General features: G+C 44.7%; 1 protein-coding gene across 1 annotated transcript; it reads left to right on the forward strand.

Annotated features, from left to right (window-relative positions):
• The first annotated feature begins 127 nt into the window (after nt 1–127).
• Nucleotides 128–19,607, forward strand: CIB1 (calcium and integrin binding 1). Its single transcript, XM_044279503.1, has 7 exons — nt 128–279; nt 770–804; nt 6,845–6,947; nt 8,512–8,665; nt 10,504–10,622; nt 13,417–13,505; nt 17,337–19,607. The coding sequence occupies exons 1-7, from the start codon at nt 229–231 to the stop codon at nt 17,356–17,358; spliced, it is 573 nt and encodes a 190-aa protein (XP_044135438.1). The 5' UTR covers nt 128–228; the 3' UTR covers nt 17,359–19,607.
• Nucleotides 19,608–20,165: the final 558 nt, after the last annotated feature.

A 20,165-nucleotide genomic window follows, 5' to 3' on the forward strand; every position in this document is an offset into this window, starting at 1 on the left:
GCGCCTCTGGTCTTACTGTATAGATACAACGGCATACTCCTCCCCTGCCACAGCTGACCACGCCCATGTGCGAGCCAGTGGGCGGGGTCACATAAATTATGCAAATCAGGCGTTCCCCAGCGGGTGGTGACGTAGTAGCAGGAAGTTTTAGTGCTGCTTGTAGCGCTGCTGACTCTGAGGGAAAAGTTGGGTTTCGGGGTGTGAGAGTCGGAGGAAGACGTGCTCGTTATGGGGGGAGCGTCCAGCCAGCTGTCCAAACAGTTCCTGAACGAGTATCAGGTAGGTGACCCGTGTGTACTGCAGGGTACGGAGACGGGAAGCAGGGTACATTGTATGGGCTTACTTCCCTGTGGTTAGGTTAAGGAGGCACTCCAGCAATACAGAGCCATGGCTGCAGTGACCTCGTTTGTAAGGCTGAAAGAAGACTTATCCACCCAGTTCAGCCTGATATATAATATATATATTATCTGTCTATATTCCATCTCCGATCCTAGGGATCTACTGGTATTACAGCTTCCACGAGATCCACTGAATGTTCATGTGCTTAAGCCCCATCTCCTAAACCTACTCTAATATGGCAGCCGGAGGTCCCCCATAATACTGCCTCATGTGCCATGTGTTTTGGGGAGGGGGTATGTGCATGGCCAATATTGTAGAGAAGTATCGCTGTCTGTGTTGTGAAATACGTACCTTCCTGTGTAGTGTCTGATTGTGATGTTCCGATGCCTACGGAAAAGTGTGGTCACCTGGGTCATTCTTTTTCTTCTAGGAGCTGACCTACCTGACAAAACAGGAAATCCTGCTGTAAGTACCTGAACGTCCTATACCTTCTATAATGTGCGAGGAACAGAACAATCCCTTAAAGGGGCGTTCACATTACAGATCGTGGTGACCTATCTTAGGGATTTTCTATGGATTTTTGAAGGTTGTCATTTTAACTGCTGGGACCCCCCACTAATCATGACACTAAAGGGGTCCCACTGGCAAATGTCAGTTTTTCCCTGTATTTTTTTGTGATTGGTAAACCCCTTTCGGCGCCATTCACACGTCGGATTGTGATCCAGAGGACAGATCATCAATATTAAAGTCTTGGAAAGCCCGTTTAATGCCCATTTGGTGACGGCGAGTATCGTAGATTGGTGTAATCTGCCCATTTGACTGTTTAGCCACAGCATGTATTAAAGGAGTATTCCCACCACCGGATATCCTTTAAATGTTGGATAGATGCAGGTCCCACCTCTGTGAACTGAAGTTATCTCCAGGGTGCCCCCTACGCCTGTCCCACCAGAGGAGATGGGCAGTGAATGGAGCGGTGGCCACAAATGTGCTCTGCTCTCTCCATTCATGTCTATGGGAGTCATAGAAACGCCTCTTCATTCTCTTCCTGCTCTTCCTGGTGGCCGGTGGCTGCCTCATCAGATGGGACAGGGGTCGGGGACCCTTGTCCTGGACTTGCGCCTATCGGACATTTCTAGCATATGCCATAAACGTCTAAGGTGAGAATACCCCTTTCGAACGGAGTGTAATAAAATGTAATTTACACTCCGCATAAGGCTCTCGCTTGCGGTTCAAGCGGTTTTATAGAGGCCATTGCTTGTGCAGTGCACTATCCAGCTTTGTACTTTGTTTTATGACTGGATCAGATTACTATTCAGTTTCCTTGTTTCCTTCCTATAATACTGGTTGCTCAGCTCTACTAATGTGCTGGGGGGGGGGGGGGGGGGGCGCGAAGCCTAGGAGCCGAGCCACATGCAGGTAGTGGTGTGAGCTCCGCTGAGGATCAGATAGGAACGGGCATCCTAAGCCGTGTAACAAATATGGGCAAGATTAATAAGGAGAAGTCCAGGGACACTGTCAGCGGGACGAGACCAGTGTCGGGGCAAGGAGACCTGGACAGATTTGTGAGGAAGGTGAGTACTCCGCACCTGAGGAATCGGGACAAGATGGCGCCGCGCTCAGAGCTGCAACAACACCACAAGGTTTCAGACTCGGATGACGAGGAGGGCAGCATGGCCGCAGCACCTGCCTCACAGGAGCAACAGCCTGTCTCAAGAGCTTTTATGCGCCAGTTGTTGACCGAGGCATTGGACCCCCTGATGCAGGAACTCTCAGACTTTAAGCAAGACTTAGGCTATTTTCACACTAGCGTTAGTTTGATCCGCCAGGCAGTTCCGTCGTTGGAGCTGCCTGCCGGATCTGCCAATCAGTGTGACAACTGACAGCATTTGTAGACTGATCCGGGTGCGGATCAGTCTATCCGCTTGTCATGCGGATGGACGGATCCATCTTGCAGTCTTTTTCAAAGTGCACATGCGCAGACCGGAAGGACAGATCCGTCCTTCAGTTGTTTTGCAATGCCGTATCCGGCACTAATGCCAGTCAATATGAATTAATGCCGGCATTCCGGCGACTGATCAGGCATTTAGGACGGACCTAATACCGCAGCATGCTGCGGTATTATGTCCGGCCAAAACACCTGACAGTGACTGAACGGAAGGCATGCTGATACAAACTGAACGAATATCCATTCAGAATGCATTGGGATATGCCTGATCAGTTCTTTTCCGGCATAGAGCCCCTGTGACGGAACTCTATGCCGGAAAAGAATAACACTAGTGTGAAAGTACCCTTAAAACAACTTGGCGAGCGAGTAGAATCAATAGAGACTCGACAATCTGCGAGGTGGAATTCGAGACGGCGATATCACACAATATGGACCATACATAAGCACACCTGAATTACCAGTATAGCCAGCTAGAGGACCAGGACAACAGAGGGAGGAGGAACAATTTGAGGCTGAAAGGTTTCCCGGAATCCATACAGGCGGATGCCATTATGCATGTGCTCCGCAACTTTTTCACAGATTTGCTGGGGCAAGGAATTGACAGAGAAGATTATATTAGAAAGAGCGCGCCGTGCACTGAGGCCACCACCAAACCCTGCAGAGCCTCCAAGGGATATTATATGTAAGCTGGCTAGCTTTCAAACTAAGGAATGAATTTTGAAAGCTGCTAGGGCGGCAACATGGCTAAAGTACACCAGCACCCTCGTCTCTATTTACCAAGACCTGTCGCCGATGACCTTAAAGAAAAGGAAAGCGCTGAAACCTCTGGAGGTCCTAAGAGACCGTAAGCTAATATATAGATGGCTGTACTACTTTGGACTTCTCATTACTACGCCAGAGAGGAAAGTGGTGGTGAGAGCCCATGCCGATTTCAATCGGCTATATGAATTTCTTGGCATTGCGGACATACAGATAGACGACTGGAATCCGGTCCAAGAACTTGCCTCACTCCCGATTCTCCCTATGGTTGTGGCGTGGACTTCGGCAGGGAGGAAGTACAGGTCAAGAAGAAAACAAGGTTCTGTTACACCACGCAGGAATGAAACTCCCATTGCATTATTTGAAGGGTTTCTGTTATCCGAAAAATCGTTATGTATCTGGCTGACATTAGCGATGTGCTAATGTCAGCAGAACATAACTGTATGACTTATAACTCCTTGCCTGCCACAGTTCCCTCAAAATAGACTTTGATAATATGCTATTGAGCCTCTAGGTGCTAGTGGGGTGTTGCTGCAGCACCTGTTGTCCCCACTTTTATTTCGTCCTTTCTCTGGAGCCACTTCTCCAGGCCTTCCGGCTAGATACTAGTATACAGCGAATACAGATACAGGGCGAAACACACACACAAGCAGCCTTTGAAGTCGCTACTAGCCCGCACCCCTAAAGTATCCAGTTGTGTATGTCTCCAAGAGAATTATTAAAAAATACTTACTAGATGGTATTACACCCCGGAGAAGCTACACAAGCTTTTTCCTACAACGTCGCCGATGTGCTGGAGATGCCTCCAGAGCACAGGTACTTTCCTCCACATTTGGTGGACATGTCCCTTGGGTGTCCCTTTCTGCACTAGTGTCTGTGAGGCACTGACTAAGACTAGTCATAAGAAGGTATGCCAAACGCCTCAATTCTGCTTTTAGGAATGATCCCAATAACCACTAATGCCAGACTAGAAGAACGCCTGCAACAGCATTTGTTAGCGGCAGCACGTTTAATAGTCGCAACAAACTGGAAGGATGCGTCGCCCCCAGCAATCTCACAATGGCTCGCCAAATGTGACCAGGCTTATAGAATGGAGAAACTAGCACATTAGGAATTGAACACTGCTTATTTGTTTGAACGTATTTGGGGTGATTGGAAGAAATTTAGAAAACTCAGTTAGCCAACTGGTTTTAGGGTACTTTCACACTTGCGGCAGGACGGATCCGACAGGCTGTTCACCATGTCGGATCATACTCCTTCATAAAACTCAGCTTTATCTGTACTTTTAGCTATGTCATTATAGTGTGTTCCTTTAAGACTAAACATTTCTATTAAAAACAAAAGTTTTCATTGTCATTATGGTGCATAATATAAACAATCTTCTGTAAAACAATGTTGTTTGATGGATACATGTCTAGATGGTCCAATTTGTTTCTATGTACCTATTTCATGACAACTTGTATGGTGTTATTACTTACAAAAGTCAATAAAAATGTTTTTAAAACCTAAACTACTATTGTACTGGGATTGTTTCGGTCGCTAAGCAGTGCTGAGTGTGTATTGTCCGCAGCTTTATAGCATGCCCTGCACTAGACATAAACCCCAATTATAGTAAATTCTACACAGTCGTCAGCAACTCGTGTATTATGACTGTGTACATTTATGGCCAGGTAATGGCACCGACATTGAGTGTTATTAAAGGGGCACTCAGCTGATTATCTCCGGTTCCTATCCTGGCACCTCCTAATAAGTTAATCATGGGGTGTCCCGCTAATGGGGTCATCAGGATACAGATTCCTTGCGGCGCCCCCACAAGGGGGTGAAGCATTACATACCACTCATTGAAGTCCATGGATTGCCCATGCAATGCATAACAATGCCTTGTCCTCCAGAAGAAAAGATGCCCTTTTTTATCCCCGCTATTATCTCTGACATCCTTTCAGTAACCCAGCTGCTTAGGCAGGGTGCTGACCCTCCTTAAGGAGACCAGCTGTGTGAGACCTATTGACAATGCTTCATGGGAAAATAATATGCAAAGGGTTATCTCCCAAGGAAAGAGAACCATCTCACTAATGCCACCTTGTAGCAGTGGCTCCCTCTGAGTCAAAATATTACATTTTAACAAGTGTTTGGGACTGGACAAGTAAAAATAGCCAGGCCAGATATCCATCCATAGACTAAAGCTGTTTCGGGGTGCTGGCCCCTCATCAGCACGGAGTAGGATTCTGGCTGGCTGAGTGCAATGCCTTAACCTACCTGAGAAGGACAGTGGGGTCATTTACATGCCAGACTTGGTAAAAACCCCACTGGTGCAAGATTTAACCAATTTAAGAGGTATATGCTGCTTAGGGCTCATGTACACGACTGTATATATTTTGCAGTCCACAAAAAATGGATCCGCAAAAAATATGGATGACGTCCGTTTGCATTCCGTATTTTGTGGAAAGGAACAGCTGGCCCCTAATAGAACAGTCCTATCCTTTTCCGTTATGCGGACAATAATGGGACAAGTTCTATATATCTTTTATTTTATTTTTTTTGCAGAATGGAAATATGGACATACGCAAACGGAATGCACACAGAGTAACTTCCGTTTTTTTTGCGGACCCATGGTTCCGCATACAGTCTGCAAAAAACCCCGGAATGAACATGGAAAGAAAATATGTTTGTGTGCATGAGCCCTAAGGCTGAGTTTGCACTTCAGTTATTTGGTCATTTATTTCCACCAGTTAGGGTCCATTCACACATCCCCAAAGTGGGTCTGCATCTGTTCCGCAATTTTGCGGAACAGGTGCGGGCCTATTTATTTTCAATGAGGCCAGAATGTGCTGTCCGCATCCGCATTTGCGGATCCGCACTTTCATTCCGCCAAAAAATAGAACATGTCCTATTCTTGTCTGCAATTGCAAACTGCATTTTCTATGAGAGTGCCGGCAATGTGCAGTCCGCAAAATGCAGAACGCTCATTGCCGGTGTCCGTGTTTTGCGATCAACAAAACACATACGGACGTGTGAATGGACCTTTTTATTGTGAGCTAATACCAGTAGTGAAGCTCACTCGGAGATCAGGTGGAATGATTTGATTTGCACCTATTCTGTATTTTTTGACCCACGCTTGGTTTTGGCTCACAATAACTGATCTGTGTGAACGAGGCCTTATTGTGTTGGCACTGCACCTTCTCCTAAGCTCTGCCCGCCATTTTTGACTTCTATTTATTGGTGGTCTCCATTTTACCTTTTGGGAGAATCGTTTCATTATCTGTAGAATAGTGCATGAGCCAAGTGGGGGTCTGACACAAGGGACCACTGCCGATGAGCTGTTTGAGAAGACAGCGGCCTTCTTGCTGCTTGTCCTAGGCCAGTGACGACACGTTTATTGGTCACATGGCCAGAGGCAGCTCAGCCCCCTAGAAGTGAATGGGGCTGAGTGCAAAACCAAGCACAGCCGCTATACGGCGCTTAGCTGCCTTCTCAAACAGCTGATCTGCGGGGGTCCTGGATGTCTGACCCCCCCCCCCCCCCCCCCACCATTCAGATACTGATGACCTGTCCTGAGGATAGCTCATCAGTTGTAAAGGCTTGGAAATGCCCTATAAGCCTGGTCTTTGGTATGCACGGAGCAGTGCTGCGGCACATTACATATCTGACGTGACTATTGGAAGGTTCTGCTCTGGAATTCAACTTCATCCTATTTCCGCAAAACAACAAAAATGGTATTTCACAAATCTATCAGGCTCTCCCAGGTTTATATTATTTATAACGCTTGATAATTACATCCTGTGTTTCCATTTCATCCTAAAGTGCTCATAAAAGATTCAGTGAAATTATACAGAAAGAATACAGAAGCAACATTGAAGCTGCCCGAGTCCCCAAGGAGAGGTTTCTCACTTTGCCTGAATTAAAGGTAATTGTGTTTCCTGTTAAAGTAAATGCTGTCTGATCATGAAACCCATGCTTTACTATCCTGGAGGACATAATTCATCTCCCCTAAAATGTGCTCAAGTGCATTCAGCAATTTGCCCGACTGTGAAAACAATGGCAGGACATTGGAGAGGATCACTCATGGTCTACTCTAGACTCCTAGGTAACGTAGGCTGAAAAAGACACGCGTCCATCCAGTTGAGCCTGTTATCAGACAGTGCTGTGCTGTCAGTGCTCAGAGCTGCAGTGAAATACAGTCAGGACTACTGTGCTGTTCTGCCATAATGAGGAGGACTCATGTGCGCATGCACAGTAGTCCTGACAATGTATTTCAATTCAGCTCTGAGTGCTGGCAGTGGGGGCAGTACGAAAATAAGTGATCTGGGCTCCTTATCTGCAGTACTACTTGTGTATGACTGTAGATAATAGTCCAAAATTGGGGTGACAGATTCCCCTTAATCATATGAGGATATAGAGTAGTCGCCATCTTCTAGGATACAAGCGGCTCCCAGAAGTTGTTCTAGAGTCCCGGCAGCATCAGCAGTGTGTTAAAATATCAAAGCCAATCTATTGAGACTATCTTCTTGTGTGAGAGCAGAATGTGTACAGGATGTCATTGATTCACACTGATGGAAACTTTTCGGATACAATATTTTCCTTATTACTCTTCATTACTTAAAGGGGTTGTCCGGGTTCAGAGCTGAACCCGGACATGCCTCCGTGTTCACCCCGGCAGCCCCCCTGACTTGAGCATCGGAGCAGTTCATGCTCCGATGCTCTCCTTTGCCCTGCGCTCAGCGCTGCAAAGGCATTTTCAGGAGTTCCGGTGATGAACCAGGCTCTCCATGGGGTTGCCAGGAAGCCCGGTGACGTCGCCAGCACTGATGGGCGGGCTTTAGTGCTGCCCTAGCCAGTAAAACAGCTAGGGCAGCGCTAAAGCACGCCCATCACAACTGGTGACGTCACCGAACACCCTGCCAGGCGGAAGTTTCCGCCCGGCAGTGTGTGATTGTAAACAAAAGAGCCCTTGCCCTGCGCGATCTAGCGGAGGGCAAAGGAGAGCATCGGAGCCTGAACTGCTCCGATGCTCAAGTCAGGGGGCTGCCTGGGTGAAAATATCGGTATGTCTGGGTTCAGCTCTGAACCTGGACAACCCCTTTAAGTTGCCTTTACACGAGGCAATGATCGGTACGGTTGAGCAACAAACGAGTTGTTTTTTGGTGTAGTGAACGTTTCGACAATGACCCTTTAGACACGCCGATTATCCGATTTATCATTTGTAATTTCGATCGCACATTCCATAGTTTGTAAAGCAGACTGTTCCATTTATCACAATGCAAAATTTTTGTGGCGTGTATCTTTTCTGCTGTCCCCTGGGGAAGGGGGTGTATCCTTTCTGCTGCTGGGGGGGGGGGGGGGGGGGCGGTAGCTCTCTCTCTATCACAACTCAGAAGGCAGTAGAAGGATGGAACTGTGATTCAGTAAATTATCTTTAGAATAAATAATTCTCCAGACTCCTTTTCATGTCCACCTTTTGCTCCTCACAGGCAAACCCCTTTAAGCATCGCATTTGCCACGTCTTCTCTACCTCGGAACAAGCTGACGACAGCATGTCCTTTGAAGACTTCCTTGACATGCTGAGTGCTTTCAGTGACTCTGCTTCACTTGAAGTTAAGTCTCATTACGCCTTCAGAATCTTTGGTAAGAAAGTTCACAGCTTTATTACAAATTTCTTCTAAAACGTGGAGGTTGCTCAGTATATTCCTATTATTCCTATCAATTTATTCATTTTACACATTTTATATAGCGCTACTATATTCTGCAGCGCTTTACAGACATTAGCATCTCACTGTCCCCAATGGGGCTCACAATCTAAGGTCCCTATCAGTAGGTCTTTGGAGTGTGGGAGGAAACCAGAGGAAACACATGCAAACATGGTGAGAACATACAAACTCCATGCAGATGTTGTCCTTGGTCGGATTTGAACCCATGACCTCAGCACTGCAAGGCACCAGTCCTAACCACTGAGCAACCGTGCTGCCCAATTAAAAAAGTTGTTTGGGGGGGGGGGGGGGGGGTTCATTGAAATCCCTGTTCTTGCCGCCCAACCCTCTTCAGATGAATGGAATTGATTTTTGGCCATTTCTGCTGCATGTGAATTCACCCTAAGGATTATTTTGCCTGTATGCCTTTGTCCAGATTCTCTTTAAAGGGGTTCTCTTCTTTGAAGGAGAAGGTAGACCGGCCGCACAGACTAAATCTGTGGAACTGTTTTAGGCAGGAAAGCCATGCTTGTGATCGGTCAAATGTGACTTCCATGGAATTCGGGAACCCTTGCTCGGATCTGGGTGATTTCTGGATATGTTGTTCGCCCAGATCAGAGCTATCCATGGATGTATCAATTATGGGGATATGTGGGGCTTTGGGGTGTTTTCTGTGTTTTGGGAAAAAATTGCGTTTTCTGCCTGGGAGTAATTAAGAGATCATTGTGTTTGTCAATTATATCACAGGCAGAGCCATTGTGTTTGGTTATTGTATCACAGGCAGAGGGGGTTTGTGTACAAGTGCTGGGAGTGTTTACATACTGTAAATACACGTGATTGGCTAATGTAAAAACTGTCTCAGTCTTCCACAAGGTTCCCAGTGGAGTGTCTCTTGCTGGAAGACCTGTATAAAAGTCTGACATGTAGCCCCATTAAAGTGTTCCTGCTTACCCTCAACATTGAGCCTCGTCTCATGTGTGTGGGGGAAAAGGCTGCATCTACACTGGGGAATGCTATACGCTGTATACTCCCCTGGCTATAATCTCTGAGCTCTTTTTAGAGCTTGTTCCTGCATCGCTCTCTGAAGGAAGAGGGGGTCACCCACTGGAACCTTGAAACCTTGTCGTAGGTCCAGGGTGGGTAGAAGACTGCGAGATCCCAACCAAACTACGGCGGTTTGTGGGGTTCGCAGTGCTTACGGTGTCAAGCTGAGTGCTTGGAGCCCTCGGGAAGCACTAGGAGCATCCATCAACGGAGGTACCAAGTCGGGGTGCCAGGAGATCCATTACAACAGTGACCTCCACTGTACCCTGCTCCCTTAACAGTGACCTCCACTGGTGAAGAAAAATGGCTGGGTTGTTATGGCAACCTGGTGTAAAACTGTGTGTATGGGGAGACTAAGGGCCTGCAAGCTTCTATTGGCTGATAAGGGTCATGTGACTGTTTGTATGGCAGTTGGGATATGAGAAAAAAAGACCTGCAGGCTTCTAGTGGCTAATGTAGGTCATGTGATGGTGCCATATTTGCATTTTCTGGGAATATCTCAGGAACGGTACGTGCTAGAGAGCTGAGGCATGGTCTAAAACCTTTCCGCACACCTGATGTACCTGTTTGCCAAACTTCATGATTGTAAATGCGACGGTGCAGATTCCTTTAGCGGACATATACATACATACATACATACATACATACATACATACATACATACATACACTCAGCTTTATATATTAGATATTTTGTCTTGCTGACAAATCACCGTTTTATGTCTTTTAATAGATTTTGATGGAGATGGAGCCCTAAATGAAAGCGATCTAGAGACGCTGGTGAATCATCTGACAGGGGAAGAAGAGGACTCAAAACTAAGTAACAATGAGATGCGGCAGCTTATTGCAAATGTGAGTCCAGTTCTATTAGACTGATATCACTGCAGAGATGTAATAACATTTATTTTATTGCTTTTTTTTTTTCTTATATGCAGCTTAAAGAGTAACTAAGAGACGTCATAAGTTTTTATCGACAGGGCTCCAGCTTTGGAGTAGCTATCCTTAAAGCAGACCTAAGTTTTCAAGAAAGTTTGCATAGTGGCTGTTCTTTGTAAATCATAACTGTGAAGGAACTGATCTTTTTTGGGCTTCCTTTGTCTTTTTCATCCCCATTATTCCCCTATTCAGCTGCACAGATAGATGTATTTCTCTCACAAGCAGGGAGTGTCTCCCCTCTGTGGAATCTGCCTGCACTTTACTGCTGTGACATATTTTTCCTTGCTTCCCACTATGTTTGTTTTTAGCTCTGAATACATAGAGGTGGAAAGCACACTTACAGACACACAGGAGGCTCCTATTATCCTTAAAAGCTGTGTAGATGCAGGTTTACTTTTATCGGGCTCCAGGATCTCAGCTAGCTCTGACACGCTCCCACTTCCTCTCCGCCATCTTCTGTGTTACCAGGGATAGATCTTGCTTGACAAGCGGGTCCCACCTCTAGCGATTTCCCCCCAATGTCTAAGATGAGACAACCGTTTTAATATCGTGTCTACCCGTTTATCTTTAGTTAATGATTGGTAGAAGAGTAGGGTGACTTATTTTTGCCTCAGGTGGCAAGGTGTTTGAGAATACAAGACAATTACAAGGTAATTATATGATGCTCTGTCTAAAATGTGTAGTGTACAGACAGGTAACCTGACTCCTGGAGCGTAACATAACCAGCACTGTTGTAGAGAAATATAGTGTCTGTAATCAGGGGGCATTGTTACAGCGAGTCTACCATGAATCCATACGGTAAAGAGAAGACGACGGTGAGCTATATTTCTGTATAAACGCCTGCTCAGTGCTTTTATTGTGCATCTGAAACACCAAGCGTTTAACCTCTTAAAGGGATTGACTCGGCAACAATAACACACAATGCAACAGCACTCTGCAAACATTGGATTTATGAATCCATATATTCCATATCTTGGGGATACGCGGTTAGTTCTCCAAGATGTTTGGAACAACCTCCCTGCTAAGGTCCTCCAAAAAACTGTGTGCAAGTGTGCCTAGAAGAACGGATGCTGTTTAAAGGCAAGGGGTGGTCACACCAAATATTGATTACATTTTTTTATTTATTGTCCTTATGTTGATTCACTTTGCGTTTTGTGAAATGAATGAGACTGGATTTTTCCATACCTGAAACTTTTGCACAGTGCTGTATTTACTATATAAATGAATATCGGATACTGGACAAATATATGTTGCTCAAAATCATTTGTACCAATCCACCACAACCTCTTTTTAGATGCGACTCTGTTCTATAAAGACTATATACTGCACTAATTAAAGATGGGTGGTTGAGCGCACGACCAAACTGTAAGCAGCCACACTTCCAAATTAGAGATGAGCAAATAGATTCATCTCAACAACTAGAGATCCTCACCTGTTGGGAGGCTGTCCCTGCTGCTTGATTGACAAGGCTAGACATCTCGCCGTGCCTGTGCTGCTGCTCCAAGCGCAGTGGCTCTGCTTCCCCTTCTGGAGCAGTGACAGTTCATGCACTGCTACCCAGAATGGATATGCTCATCTCTACTCCAAATGCATACTGCAAAGACAAAATGCAAAGTCCTATAGAATATAATTCACATGTGAACGTCACTATGGCTAAAATACCAAAGAGATGCAAATACAATGCGACACTGCCCTGCAAACATTGAGTATGTTGATTTGTAATTTTTACTAATGCTATACACACTATAGGAATTAATATTACAAGGAGAGTAGCCATTATAGAGTAGGGTCCCATCTAAAAGAGGCCACCTTGCCATGCTGGATAGGCACAAATGATTTTGCTCAAAATGTATCTGCTAAGTACCTCCTATCCATTTTATATAGTGACTATAGCATTAGTAACACTTACAGTCTATATATTTCATGTTTGCAGAGTACTTTCAGCTACAGTGATGTGCACCTGCGCATTTACTTCATTTTATAGGATGTGCTAGGACCACATCCTGATTTTCACTGACAAGTATAGGACATGTTTTATTGACGGCTATCTCAGCACACAGTGTGCTGTCTGCATCTTTTGTGGCCCCAATAGAAGTGAATGGGTCCACATCTAGATCTGATGCGGAAAGCAACATACGACGGTCTGAATGAGCCCTAACTTTTGTTTTTGCAGTATTTATGACGTATCTAAACGATAAGTGATAAATGTATGACCGCTGGGGGTCCAAGATGAAAACTGGAGTCCCTGAGGCCCCTGTGTGAAGGGAGCGGTAGTGCACTCTCACTTGTACGAGGCTACTGGAGATAAACAAGCCCCTTTTTCCTCAAAAAACCTTATTTGGGGAATCATCGGATTAAAGGGAAGCTTTTACGGAACCCGTACACAGGATCTGTATGCAAATTACCGCAAATTGTTGGCCTGTGCTTGCTGCTTGAAACAATAGCAAGTACAGGTGGAGCCCGGACAGAACAGGCCGCTCCAGGCCACACAGTGTGCGAGCGCCCTTAATGCATGAATCAGGGATTCCACGAACAGCAAAGACAGAAGTCGTGCACCGCTCCTTCACACTGCTACAGGCATAACACAAAATCGGGTTTTTCCAGGAGTGTTAATTTGATGATACCATATTTTCTACCTCCCATTTTCAAGTTCATTATCTCTGCACATGCTTTAAATATCGGTTACATCTGGGCTTTTTTTTCCCCCCAGATTCTTGACGAGTCCGACATTGATAAGGATGGCACAATAAACCACTCTGAATTCCAGCATGTCATCTCCAGATCTCCTGACTTTGTCAGGTACGTATTTCCAAAAAATAACATTAGTCATTGTCCAGGTCTGTTACTGAGGAAGAAATGTTTGCTCTACTTGCATAGTCGAGGTTTCTGGAAAGTATTTGTGGTCATTGATGGCAGGGAAAGGTTCATTCCCTTCAACAGTTTCAGGACTTACAATTTCATTTAGATGTTCTTGTCTGTTTCACCAGTAGCCTATATTAAAGCGAACCTCTCACCATGAAATTATCCATTCTGCCGACACCCTGTTATAGAGCAGGACGAGCTGAGCAAATTAGTATATAGTCTTATGGGAAAACATTCAGTAAAACTCCTTATTCACATGTCAGTGAATGGCATGTGCTCCATGGACAGCACACACATATACATTGATTTTAATGTGTTTAGTCACACATCCTTGTTGCAGACCAAGCACGCCCATTGGAGTCTGTGGGTCCATGAAAACCAAGGGCATCTGTGTTCTGTCAGCGCAATTCATGCGCTTTCCTTCTTCTTTGTGTGGTGCCAAATCAATGAGAAGTATTAGTATGTGTACACCATACTGCTTTATAATGAGACCAGACACACTAGGTGGTTTCATGAAAGCATCCTCTCTCTTCCCTGAGTCATGGTAGAAGAGACGCGCCCCTTTATTCACATTACATTGACTTAAATAGCAGACATGACATCACAAAAGGGGTGTTCCTTAAGAAGAGACTATTGGCTCCTTAACCTGATAGGAGTGGTTTCAGCAACTACAACTGTGTTCATAGGTAGATTTGAAAACTGTAATGTAATCCCCTCTTCCCCCTACCTTATTTACCTTAAACAAAAGAATGCACACATGGCTCAAACATCTGGCTTTCGGCCATCTTGTGGACAAAAATGTGTACTACAGAATAATGTTTCAAACCAGATACACGTCTCTCACAGTTCGGTCAGTGGTTTTCACTGGCATTTAGTAGGAGATGCACAGAAGTAGGAGTGTGTATGGTTTATATTGGTTGTATAGCTATAGGACCCCCCCCTTCCCCACTGGACTGTGAAATATGGGCAGTCTGACGGCCCCATATACTGGACCAACTACAGCTCATGTGAGCCGACCTCACAGTATCATAGATCACTAGGACGCTGTGAGTTTCGGCCCATCCTTGGGTCTCTTGTCCTGCGTCCAAATAATGCTGTGTGTACGAGACATTAGACCCGCAGATGGCCTGGAATTCACAGCATCTTAGATCACTATGATGCAGTGAGTTTGCCGCACATGGGCCACGGTTGGTCTGGGAAATGTGGCCACAACACGGACCGTGTTTCATGGACTGCACACAGCCATGTGAATGCAGCCTAACCCTGGTGCTCTTATTCTACTGCACACTCATGTGATTGGTGCCCAATAAGTGCCCCTTCCTGCTCAATTTACTTCCCTGTACTAGACGATGCTGATGGCTGGTATTGGCACAATAGGAGTCCATTACCGTCTGGTGGGAGTCCTACGGGTGAAAGCATCTATGGTTTCTTCAGCACAGCAGTATTTGTGACCTTGTGCTGTACCGAACTGGAAATTGGCCTTATTCAAGGAACTGATGTGTTTTTTTAAAATTTTTTGTTTATTAAAACATTTACTTTTTTTACTGGAAGACAAAAATATTTGTTTTCTACCAAGTTTTTTAAATTTTTTTATTTACAAGTCCTGTATAATGAGCATTTCTTATTCTGTGTATGCAGAATATTGTGTAGGATACAGAGTAGAATTGATATGTAGGACACATAAATCACAAGTACTAATGGCACTAAATGAGACTCTCATGGACTCTTCTAACATCAGAACTACAGTTGGTTAGACTAGTTACTAGGGTTTAAAGGGAACCTGTCATGTTGAACACAGTGAATGAGCTATAGAGCAGGAGGAGCTGAGCAGGTTGATGTATAATTTTGTGGTAAAATATTCAGTATAAAGGTGCATTCACATGACGTGTTTTGTGGTACGCAAAGCGCAGATCCGCCAAAAATATGGATGACTTCTATGTTGCATCCACTTTTGGGGAACCATTGTAACAATGTCTATTCTTGTCCGCTAAATGGACAAGGATAGGACATGTTTTATCTTTTTTGCGGGGCTGTGGAATGGACATATGGATGTGGAGAGCACCAAAGGGTCCGCATCTGATCTGAAAAAAATGCGGATCAGAGGAACAAAAATACGGTTGTTTGAATGGGGCCTCACTTGTATTTCATTCATTAAATTGAAATCCAGGAGGCGGTCCTATCAGTGATTGACAGCTATCTCTGTATATACAGACATAGAGGGAAGGCTATCAATCACTGATAGGACCTTCCCTCTATGACTGTGTATACAGAGATGGCTGTCAGTCACTGATAGGACCTTCCCTCTATGACTGTGTATATACAGATAGGACCTTCCCTCTGACTGTGTATACAGAGATAGCTGTCAGTCACTGATAGGACCTTCCCTCTATGACTGTGTATACAGAGATAGCTGTCAGTCACTGATAGGACCTTCCCTCTATGACTGTGTATACAGAGATAGCTGTCAGTCACTGATAGCACCTTCCCTCTATGACTGTGTATACAGAGATAGCTGTCAGTCACTGATAGGACCTCCTCCTGGACTTCAGAGCCCAGAATGAGCAGGAATGTAAATTAATTATGTTATACTGAATCTTTTCCCAGAAAATGATATGTCCATCTGCTCAGCTCCTCCTGCTCTATAACCTGCTGCCTGCAGATTACACTGCGTTTTCATGGTGACATGTTCTCTTTAAAGAGGACCTTTCACCAGAATAAAACTTCTAAAGTAACTATACAGGCATGTAGAGCGGCTCCCAGGGACCCCCCTGCACTTACTGTTATACCTGGGCGCCGCTCCGTTCTCCCGTTATTGCCTCCGGTATCTTTACAGTTAGGCTCCACCCAGGGGAACCTGCTGGTGCCGCCTTCTCCCATGCTGCAGCGCTGGCCAATCACAGTGCTCAGCTCATAGCCTGAGAGGCTTTTTTCTCTCTCAGGCGATGAGCTGAGCGCTGTGATTGGCCAGCGCTACAGCATGGGAGAATGAGCCGACGGCAGGTTCCCCTGGGTGGAGCCTAACTGTAAAGATACCGGAGGCAATAACGGGAGAACGGAGCGGCGCCCAGGTATAACAGTAAGTGCAGGGGGGTCCCTGGGAGCCGCTCTACATGCCTGTATAGTTACTTTAGAAGTTTTATTCTGGTGAAAGGTCCTCTTTAAATTACATTTGTCAGCAGATTTGTACCTATGAAACTGGCTGACCTATTACATGTGCTTTTAGCAGCTGAATGCATCTGTGTTGGTCCCATGTTCATATGTGTCTGCATTGCTAAGAAAAATGATGTTTTAATATATGCAAATAAGCCTCTAGGAGCAACGGGGGCGCTGCCGTTACACCTAGATGCTCTGCAGCTGCTGCCCCCTCTTCTCTTTGATTGGCAGGGCCAGATATGATCACGTTTTCACTACCTGGCCCTGTCAATCAAAGGTCAGAGGGTGCTGAAGTTGTAGAGAGACCAGAGCCTTTAGGAGTAATGGCAACGCCCCTGTTGCTCCTAGATGCTTATTTGCATATATTAAAACTTCATTTTTCTCAGCAATGCGGGCACATATGAACATGGGACGAACACAGATGTCTTCAGCTGCCAAGTGCACATGTAACAGGTCAGCCAGTGTCATAGGTACAAATCTGCTGACAGCTGCCCTTTAAGGTTTGTCATGGTGAGTAAAGATCATACATTGGTTTCCGATAACATAATTAAAGTTGTCAGAATTTTCAGTGCAGTTCTGTTCGGAAGTAAAAGGTGTGTTTTTTTTTTTTTTCAGCTCCTTCAAAATTATTCTATGAGTCTTGCTGCAGTCTGTCTTCAAGTGAACAACAGGCTTATTGCTGGAATGAAGCTGTCAGCTGTGATTACAATTGGAAGTACTGTTCTGTGCCGGGCAGCTGGTGTGGTAATCCCTCCGGTAGTAACAGGCTGACTGATGATGGTGCATGTAACTACTGTTGGTCATATACCCTTCAGCGATGTCTATACACTGGGCAACCTGAAACCATTTCTACAGAGGTGGCATTGTACAACATTACTTTTCAGTTTAAAGGGCATCTGTCAGCAGATGTGTCCCTATGAAACTGACCTGTTACGTGTGCGCTTGGCAGCTGGAGGAATCTGTGTTGGTCCCATGTTCATATGTGCCCGCATTGCTAAGAAACCTGTTTTAATATAGGTGCAACGAGGGCGTTGCTGTTACACCTAGAGGCTCTACTTTGTCTGCAGCTGCAGCTCTGCACTTTGACAGGTCCAGGCAGGTGTGATCAAGTCTACACTGACTTGTCAATCAAAGTGCAGAGGGCACAGCAGTTGCAGAGAGAGAAGAGCTTCTAGGTGTAACGGTAACGCTCCCGTTGCTCCTAGAGGCTCATTAACATACATTAAAACTTTATTTTTCTCAGCAATGCAAACAAATATGAACATGGGACCAACACAGACGTCTTCAGCTGCCAAGTGCACATGTAACAGGTCAGCCAGTGTCATAGGTACAAATCTGCTGACAGCTGCCCTTTAAGATAGAATCTGTAGTCTTAGTCTACCCTTCACATGTGTGTTTTTTTAGTAAAATATTTTAAAATGTATGCATTTTATGTATTCAAAGATCTATGAAGTATCTGTCCTCTTTTCTATAGTGATTAGAAATATTCAATTATTTTCTACTTTCACTATGACTATACGTATTCCAGTTTTCCTGAAAAATTCTAATGTTGTAAATGTTGCTGTTTTATAGTGATTGAAGAAATGATTTATTAATGGTTTTATTTTTATGTGTAACACACTGTATCGCTTATCGTTTAAAGTCCCCCCCCCCCCCCCCCCCCACACACATACACCAAGAGACCTTTCATGCAGCCCCCTCCTTCCACCAACAGAATGGTCGGAGCTGAGGAGGTAATCGTACTTACCGGCTCATTCACTTCACTTCAATAGCAGATCTCGGGTCTCCCCAGCATCAGGATCCGCAGCAGTGACTGTTCCCTTATGTATCGTCTGACCCAGTGACTTTACGCATGAGGGACATGTCCCTGCTTCAGCCAATCATTGGCTGTAGCTGCCACGTGACCCACGTCAAACCAGATGTTGATGCAAGGAGACTCGAGATCTGCGGTAGCGGCAGGGGAGTGAAGCCAGTGGCTGGGATCAGTAGAATGATTTACCATTTGTGCGAGTCTGACAGCACAATGGCCTTTGTTCTATCAGGCCAGCCCCTCGTGCCACACGTTAAAGGGTTGTACCCATCTCACACATTCATGGCATATCACTAGGATATTCCATCAATATCAGATAATGTCCCACCTCTGGGACCCACTCCTATCTCCTGAACAGGGCCCTCAAAGTGAAGTAGAGCGCACGGCCTATGTGCTGTCCATTCACTTCTATAATATTTCCAAAAGTTGCTGAGCGAGCGCGCCTGGCTTTTTTCGGAAGTACTATGTTGGTGAATTTAGAGAGCATGCCTGGCCACCTTTCCATTTACCACTATTTTTCAGAAATCCCATAGCGGTGAGTGGAGGGTGGCTACACTTATGGGATGCGCTCTTTTTCACTCTGGGGGGGGGGGGGGGCTCATTCTGGACATAGGTGCTGTCCCAGCTCTTATCTCAAGTTGATGGCATATCCTAGGCATTGGGAATACCCCTTTTAATCAGTGGATGTTTTGGGTGTTAATTTTTCAATAAGCAGCATGTTGTAGGTATGAATGTGTGTGTGTGTTTTTTTTTTTTTTTTTTTTTGTCATTTCCTATACTCCTTTTATAGGGGAAAAAAAAATCACATGAAATATTGTGGCAATTTTTAACAGGCACACAAAGTATGTGCGAAGAAAGCTGTAGGGTTTTGCTTTTCAATTTTATAACATTTCTCAACGGAATCTAATTATTAGTACAACATTTTTCTTTAAGTGTAACCCATCTTAAATGACTACTATGTTTTATCCTGAATCTGTTTTTTTTTTTGTGGCATTTTAATAATATTATTAAACTACCGTATGTAATGATATGACCTGTAAATATGCAATAAATGTGAATTCTGCATTAAAAGTTTAGTTATTGCCTCCATGGTCTTCTTTTATTCGCCAGTTTTCTTATTAGCTACCGTCTTTATTACTTATGTATGAGGATAGGAAACTTTGGAAAATAAATTCCAGTAAACATTCAGGCAGTAAAACTGCTCCAAATATTTATATCGCGTACATGTATAATCATGAGAGAAGGATCCTGCCCATGATTTATATTAATAGTCTGATAATTAGATTTTGTGAATTTTGATGTCCAGAAAGATCGGCTATAAATCTTCTCTGTTCAGTCCTGTTGTTGCTTTAGATTTACACGTTTTATTCTGCTAGATGTGCGTAGAGTGGCTCTCCCACTAATTGATATGGACTGGGTGCACTATTTTGATTGACTCACTCTGTCTTATGACTTTATACAAGAAAATGTGTGATAAAATAGGCACTCTTGATAAATGTCCCCCAAGGTGTTTTGACCAGTACTAGGAAGGGCAAGGTGTTCTCTTGTACATTTCAGTTAGTAATTAGCAGTAATCATCCTGACGATAGGTAGAATGACCTGATACATTGGAATCCGAGATCTATGAATTTAAG

Source organism: Bufo gargarizans, chromosome 2 (assembly GCF_014858855.1).
Source record: "Bufo gargarizans isolate SCDJY-AF-19 chromosome 2, ASM1485885v1, whole genome shotgun sequence".
Taxonomy (NCBI): domain Eukaryota; kingdom Metazoa; phylum Chordata; class Amphibia; order Anura; family Bufonidae; genus Bufo; species Bufo gargarizans.

Bases quoted from the DNA above. Each gene is read 5' to 3' on its own strand.
- CIB1 (XM_044279503.1), top strand. From the start codon at position 229: ATGGGGGGAGCGTCCAGCCAGCTGTCCAAACAGTTCCTGAACGAGTAT. The intron at 805-6,844 runs GTAAGTACCTGA...TTCATCCTAAAG, and splicing joins ACAAAACAGGAAATCCTGCT to TGCTCATAAAAGATTCAGTG. The intron at 8,666-10,503 runs GTAAGAAAGTTC...GTCTTTTAATAG, and splicing joins TTACGCCTTCAGAATCTTTG to ATTTTGATGGAGATGGAGCC.